Source organism: Durio zibethinus, chromosome 11 (assembly GCF_047325235.1).
Source record: "Durio zibethinus cultivar Kanyao isolate XHJ-2024 chromosome 11, ASM4732523v1, whole genome shotgun sequence".
In the NCBI taxonomy this organism is placed as follows: Eukaryota; Viridiplantae; Streptophyta; class Magnoliopsida; order Malvales; family Malvaceae; genus Durio; species Durio zibethinus.
The window spans coordinates 7,900,988-7,908,670 of NC_143172.1; the positions used below are offsets into that span (position 1 = coordinate 7,900,988).

A 7,683-nucleotide genomic window follows, 5' to 3' on the forward strand; every position below is an offset into this window, starting at 1 on the left:
ATTAGAAATTGTAACTTATTTATGATAATTAAGCTTAAAATGTTCTTCAAAACACTAGTTAGTAAGCTTAAAATTTCAAAACATATGTTTTTAATACATTATATTTTATATATTTTATATATTCAAATTTTATATTATAAAAAACATAATTTTTGTAAATATTTTAAAAATTATCAAACATCCCTAAATTTATATTTGAATCAATGTTTTTGCTCTATCTAGTGAAAGTGACTAATATTACTTATATTGTCATTGGTAAATTAAGATTTAAAGTTTCTTCTTCTTCGATGAATAAAAATATCTATAATTATATGAATCTGATTGTGAAACATTTATCTCATTCAGATTTTACATGGACCAATCTTTAGAATAAACAGGAAGTTACAATAAGGTTTTGGTAAAAATGAAACTTTAGATTTTATTTCATTGGATTTTTTTATAATTACAAATTAATGATTGATAGAACAACCGAATCTTATATCTTTCATCACCAGACAAAACTTACTAATTTATTTGAGAGTATCTTAAAGAAAATATTTAATTATTTAATACTGTTGGAATTCCACTTTTAATTAAACTATAAATTGCGTTTACAGTTATTTTAATTTTAATTTAAAATTATATTACGGCTAAAAAGAAAAAATAAGCAAAATTACCCAAATGTCCCTATTGCTTAGGGCTTCAATAAAGGAGGTAAATTTGTCGGAGAATTCCTTCCTTTTCTTTATGGAATTGGAGGTTCCTTGAATTTGACCCCGAAAGGGAATTGCCTGTGAAACTTCCTGGTATACTTTTTTTTTAGAGAAAAAAAAAAACTTGCATTGTCGTTGTTGCCATATGCACTCCAATTAAAGAAATTATAAGATTGGTTTTAAGATTCTCCGTTCCAATTGTTGACAAAGTCTTCAGCATTGATGTCTTCCTTATAAACAACAAGGAAGATGCTTAATAAATTCATTTGGTATTTTACTAAGAAATGTTGGGGGAGAAATCTTTTCTTCATTTGGTATTTCATTCGTCCGACAGGTTCTATGGGGTGGAATTGAGTTTGGGTTTGGTCTCTTTTGTCAAATGGGCCTCTTTAGCAAAATTAATTGAATGTGGACGACTCATTGCAATCTGACAGATTCGTTTAGCCCCAGTTTTCAAGTTCAGCGATTCGCAACTAAAATCGTACCTGAAAAATGTGGAACTTTAAGCCCACAAGTTGACTCGTCACAGTTGCATTGGCCTAATGTTCCAAGGAGGTAAGAGAATTGGGTTTTTTTTTTTTTTTTTTGCCCTTTTGTGAGGGAATTGGTTTGGAATTTGAAGATTTCTCCATTTTACTTTTTAGTTACGGGAGCTGCTGTATAAATTACTTCTTACACTTTATTTTTTTAACATATTAAATTCAAACTTAACAAATTTATTTTTATTCACTGCATCTTATCCTCATTCCCTTATTCCCTTCCCTTATACTGATTCAACCTATATCAATTTCAGGACCAATAATCTCAAATTCAGTACCAATAATCTTTCCTCTCATTCAATTTTAAATTGAATCAGTACCAATAATTTCAATTTTCAAAGACAACAACCGTTTCTAAAAATCCTTTCAAACATAAAAATAATTTTTTTTATAATCGAATGAGATTGAATATCATAAACTATTATATATATATATATATACATACATTTTGCTCTAAAATATTACTTACAAGAATACGATTTCATGTAACTTTACAATTCTCTAGATTTTCATATTCGAAAGCTTTTTAAAAAAATTTTGAATTTGTATATCCAAATAATTTAAAATGACGTATCTAAACTTTTTGAAAATACATATATGAAAATATTTTATACTTACGAATATGTATTTTCCAAAACCTTAAAATAAATTTTCTAAACTTGTTGCAAATGCATATAAAAAAAATTTAAAGACTTTCTAAAAATATTTTAAACTTATCAAATATATATTTTTAAAAAGTCTTTTAAAATTTTCGGATATGAATTTTTTAAGAATCTTTAAACCAAAAATAAATGAATCGTAAAGAATGATATAAAAATAATTTAACTAAAAATAATTAAGTAATTTTATTTAATAATATTTTGTAATAAGAAATTGAATGTATAAAGCAATTCTTGGTCTGCAAATAGATGCTCCCTTTGTTATTTTTATTTGAGGAAGAGTGTTTGAATCATGTTCCTTAAAATGCATCAACTAATTAGCGAAATGCTCGGATGCATTTCCAACTTGACCCTCAGAGCGTGTAGCAAAAGTAAGGTTGCGCACACAAGGACAACATACATACCCAAAACGCTTATGCAAACAACAAGAATACAGTTCCAGAAGCAACTCCTTTTAAATTTCGAGTATAATCAAGCATGAGTTTTTAAATTAAGCTTTACTATAAAAGAAAAAAAAAAAAAAAAAACATGGACCGCACTTGGATCCAACCATGGCACAACAAAAGAAAAAAGCAATTTCTACAGTGTGGACCAAGCTTACAAAATCAAAACTCACCATGTTGGTGTAGTCAGCAGTCTCCATATTCAATATGTTAAGCCTTTTCAGCATCATCTACACATCAGCATCTTATGGTTCTCTTGGCAAGCACCATCAGTTAATCATCCTTAGCTTGTTTGCTATTCTCTACAAACTATCCTTCCTGGGCTTTTGATCAATTCTCTCCTCCCGTCCATCTGCCTCACCTTCTCTTGCACTCTTTAGCGTCTCTTTATCAGTTTTCCAAGAATCATCTTCCACAGGTGCTTCACTGGCTTCATTAATTACCTGAAGTAGCTCTAAAGGGGTGGCTGCTGGGTCTAACTCACGACATCCCATTGGAGCGTTAGGAGCTTCGTGGCCTGTAAGCAAGTAATTAGGCACCTGATGCGAAAAGCGAAACATCTCCTCTTTCAGAATCTTCCTGACTTCCTTGGGGTCCACATGCTTACGAAAAACTGTCCTAAAACCATTAACCTTAATTAGAGGGACCACAGAGACTCCTTGTTCCTCATTATAATCATCAAGCACTTCCACCATGTCATATTTGTGTATAACTTCATCTGGCGTATGTTCATTCCAATCAGGAGACCAGTTCCTGTAAAGAGCCCAGACATCCCCCTTCCTAGGAAATATTCTAATTACTCCACGAGTGCCTTTTGTCCACTGAACCTTGTGGGAGAAAGAATTTAATGTTTCACTAATTTCATGTCTGCCACTTCTGAACTCCCCACAAGTTTTGGAGAAACCGGAGCCTATCCAGTCTAGCAAACCAAATTCGCTGTTGCTTCTTGAATTAAGCCAACTAATTTTCATCTTAAAAGGCTTCAAGGAGATCACCTTGTGAATTCGAGCATAGAAACGGGGCATCCCATCATCATCGTCGTATGCAGCCCAGACCTGGTCATCTTCAAATGAACTTTCACTTCGATTCAAGTCAAAATTGTGAAAATCAGGATCTGGAACGTTTATTGTTATAGGTGCAATCCCCGTATCTAAGTCATCAGAAATGGCAGGAAGAGACAGCTTGCTCTGAAATTCTTTATTGGCATCACGTCCATCTCCATTTGCCATGCTCCTCTGTTTCCTATTTTCTTTCTCTCTGACCGTCTCTTTAACTTTGTCAGCATTTTTTTTTTCAGTCACTGAGCTCCACTCCTTAAGCTTTTTACAAATCACACTCAGACCCTTGTGCATCAGCATGTTTCGAATTTCAATCGATGATAATTCTCTCTCACTGATGGGCTTGTTATGGTTACCAGAGATACTTCCTATTTCATAAACACCCCTAGCTTCAAATGTGTTCCCCAAGCCGGGTCCATTTCCCATTGTTGTTTGAGTTGCCATGTTACCAACAAAACCATTAACACGAATATCATCTTTTCTCTTTTTCAGGAGTCTCTCCGCTTTAAGAGCTTCTTCACGCTCCCTTTTCACTCTCTCTTGTGCCCTCCGAACAACACTTGCAGCTTCAGCACTGGTGCAGGGTGGTGGAACAGTGCTACTAACACCAGCTGCCTTAGAGAAAGAACCCCACTGGAAGCTTGTATTATTAGATGAACCGTGACCAGCCAATCGTTCATGTTCTGAATTTTGAGAACTAGAAGAATTTGTTCCATAGTTAAATGGATTATTATTTGCAGCATGATGCCCTGAAGCCTGCTGTTGGCCAGACCAATTTGATGACCTGTAAACATTTGGAGGTGGCGCCTTTTCTAAAGCCAAAAAGGCCTCATGACAATTAGGGCATAGAAGTGTGTGATTCAGATAAATCCTGAGGTATTCATACTGTGTCTTGCATCTATTGCAAACAGTCCAAAAGGTAGCAGGTTTTTTATTAGGAGAAGTAAATGAGGTTTGACCTACTCGGCTATTACTGTTCTGAGTCCTAGCATTTGATGTTACGCTAGAACTAGAACTGTGAGAGCTGTTTGCCCTGGGTGGCATTGATGAAACCCCACTTTGTGTAGGATATTTCTGCTGTGTTCCCCTAAAATTTATCTTCTTGTTATACTCCAATCTCTTATTCTTATCTGATAACAAGCTCCAGGCCTCAGAAACAAGCTTAAAAGCACCATCTGCACCTACCGACTTGTTTTTATCAGGGTGAAGCATCAGAGCCAGCTTTCTGTATTGTTTTCTCACAACCTCATCATCAGCCGATGGGTTCACACCAAGCACACCATACCAATCTGCCTCCCCACTCACTTGATTCTCTGCAGAAATATACACATCAAGTGTTATCAACATCTGGCCAATACCATCAAGTCCAGGATACAAATTTTGAGCCTTCAAAGCAAACTTTTTAGCTCCAGCATAGTCCTTTTCTTTAACCTTCCTTTCAGCAATTTCCTTTGCCCTGAATGCCTCGTCTTTGTTACACTCCATAATTCTTATGCACTTTAATCCGTTTCTTCCCTGTTTCTTCCTCACCTAGGTATACCGGATTATGAATATGACAAAACTTCAATCAAAACCCACAATTTGCAGCCTAAGGCTCTTTCATGCCTTAAGACAGAGGTAACAGAACCAAGTTTTTGATGCCTGATCCAAAGGAAGAAAAACTTCATTAATAAAAATATACATCTGAATTAGAAGACTAACTGAGATGTAAATGCTTTAGCAATTGGATAATGTTCTATTAGCTTATACTTCGCTAAAAGCAAACAAGACAAATCTTTATTTGAAACTCGAGTTTTGGTTGCTCTATAGAGAAACTCATATTCTTAAACACAGATCACGTATTTCTTTATCTGATGCTACAATCTTATCTTAACTAGAAACAAGTTTAACCATTATTTAAGCTGAAGCATGAGCGCAAATTCTTAGAAAATTTCAATATCACTCCAAATACATATCTAATGCTGTAATGCATATGTAGAACAAAAAATGCAACCTATAACTTTAATAATACTTTCTCAAAAAAATAATAATACCATATCCTATTATACTGCATTTCTTAAAAAGCTCAAACACGTTCCATTTTCATCTCACATGGTTTCAATCTGATGCAACTTGAGCTGGAATGATTAATAATATAAGATATCCTTCCAAGAAAATACCCCATGGTGCAATTACTAATCAGTTCTCTCTAAAGCTGGTGAACAGGAGAGCAGCACAAGAGAGAGTTTTATATGGATTTAACTCAAACCATAAGAATATTTGTCCACCTTACACTCAGATGGATATGTGACCAGGAACTCAACCAGCTTGAGGAAATTAGGTAGTTATAAACAATAAGAGGCGAAGGCAGATATCATACGGATGTGATTAACTAAGAACATAGTCAAAGCTCCATAATTAGATTCATAAGGAAAGATGCAACTACCATCTACTTGCTAAACATGTGAACACTGACCCATAAGCAATTTCAGGTATGTGGAACATATAAAAGCATAGCTGTTTTTTTGTCCGAGAACTGGCTATGCAAGGACAACAGAACAAAAATTACTGATCCAAAGAGACTTCATCAATGGCTGACACCTGTCAAAACATGAACAAGCATTTTTTTTAAGCTAATCCAAACAACATTGACCATGGTAGACACATACCACATACCGAGTTCTACAAGTTTTATGGCTGACCTCAACTATAAGCATGAACCAGACATGCTTACGTTTTGCTATCCAGACAACAGTTGTCATAGATGAGAGCTTTCCACTCTGCAAACCTAACCAATCATTTGCATCATGCGTTGCTTATACCAAGAACTAAATAACAATAATGAGCCCCTTAACAAGGCTTACAGAATATTGGAAAAATAAAATCCTAAGTAAACACTTAACTATCCGTTTCTTGAGCTTGATATCATCAGTTACCATTTGATACTCAAATATATAACACAACATGGTTCTTTTTTTGTTTCTCTCTATCGTCCTTCACCTAATTTGGACTGTGGAATTGAATCAAGGCAAAAATCAAGAAGAGAATTGCATTAATAATTTTCCATCATAATTCTAATGCACTGTAACCTTCACCAAAAACACTCAATGCCCAACATTCTAGACATAGAATAGCCAGAAGGTTCAATCATAGCAACAATATATCTCCTAAATATATGAAAAGCAACACTTTGATTTCTTCTTCGGCAGATCACAACTCCACAAACTAGTTATGAGTAACAATAACAGTATCATCATATTATGCTTGAACTTTATACCTCACATACAAAGAACCTAACTTATTCAACATACTATTTCATCTAGAGAATGCAGTCGACAAACTCAATTTCCCAATAACATTAACATTTATATCTACATATAATCACCGTGCAACAAGCCAGCGTAATTTCACCAGTTTCTTTTTCTTAACAGGCTAAAGCCTCAAAATGCTAATTTCTCAAGATAAAAATTTAACATGATAACCCAAAATAACTCCAAATAGTCACGATAAACAGCAAGATGAATTAACTTTAAAAAGTAAAAAACAACGCTCATATACACTTTCACCAGCATTTCTTTACGCATAAACAAAAAAGGAACAAAAAGATGAAATTTAGGTCACATTGAATAACCAAAACCAGAAACCTATCAGAAATTCAAACTACTGGGAAAGGACACTGAAGAGTAAAATTCAACTTTCCAGGTCTCCATGGATCTACTGTTAAATGAGATTTCAACAAGCTTTGTAACGGTCAAATTTAGCCTTTTCAAATTCTGCTCTCTGGTAGAAACTGAAAACCCTAGATTCCATACAAACAGTCCACAAAATTTACAAGCAAAAGAGAAATGCTCTTTGTAAAAATGAAAAAATAATAATAATTAGCAGAAAATAAAAATATAAATACAAAATATACCTTTCTAAAGAAAGTCTCTTTGAAGCGAAGAAATTTTGAATCTGAGACAAGCATGAATCACAAGGTACAGTGACCCATTTGTCAAAACCCCCTGAGAACCTGAGGAAAATTTTCTTTTTCTTTTCTTTTTTTTTCTGCCCCAAAAAATGATAATAAAAGAAAAGAAAAAATTTGAGAAAGTAAAGTATTAGGTTGGTTTAATATAGTTACTACTTAATAACCTCTTTTTTTTTTTTTTTGTTAACCCTAAAACAACATTTTTATAATGGATTTTGATGCAAAAGGACTTAACCAGGGTTAGTGTTTAACTCTTGTATTGAGTTTGTAGGATTCCCAAATTAGGTGAAATATTTATTATTACGAATTCTCTATGAAAAATAAATAAAGTGTAGATTTTGTT

General features: G+C 33.7%; 1 protein-coding gene across 2 annotated transcripts; it reads right to left on the reverse strand.

Annotated features, from left to right (window-relative positions):
• Positions 1–2,326: 2,326 nt before the first annotated feature.
• LOC111290702 (uncharacterized) lies at positions 2,327–7,456 on the reverse strand. Of its 2 annotated transcripts, XM_022882128.2 has the most exons (3): positions 6,073–6,150; positions 5,847–5,971; positions 2,327–5,032 (listed from the first exon to the last, which is right to left on the reverse strand). In XM_022882128.2, the coding sequence occupies exon 3, from the start codon at positions 4,874–4,876 to the stop codon at positions 2,636–2,638; it is 2,241 nt and encodes a 746-aa protein (XP_022737863.2). In that variant the 5' UTR covers positions 4,877–5,032; positions 5,847–5,971; positions 6,073–6,150; the 3' UTR covers positions 2,327–2,635. The 2 variants fall into 2 exon arrangements, with proteins under 2 accessions (XP_022737863.2, XP_022737860.2); XM_022882125.2 differs by lacking the exons at positions 5,847–5,971; positions 6,073–6,150 and adding an exon at positions 7,284–7,456.
• Between the last annotated feature and the right edge of the window lie 227 nt (positions 7,457–7,683).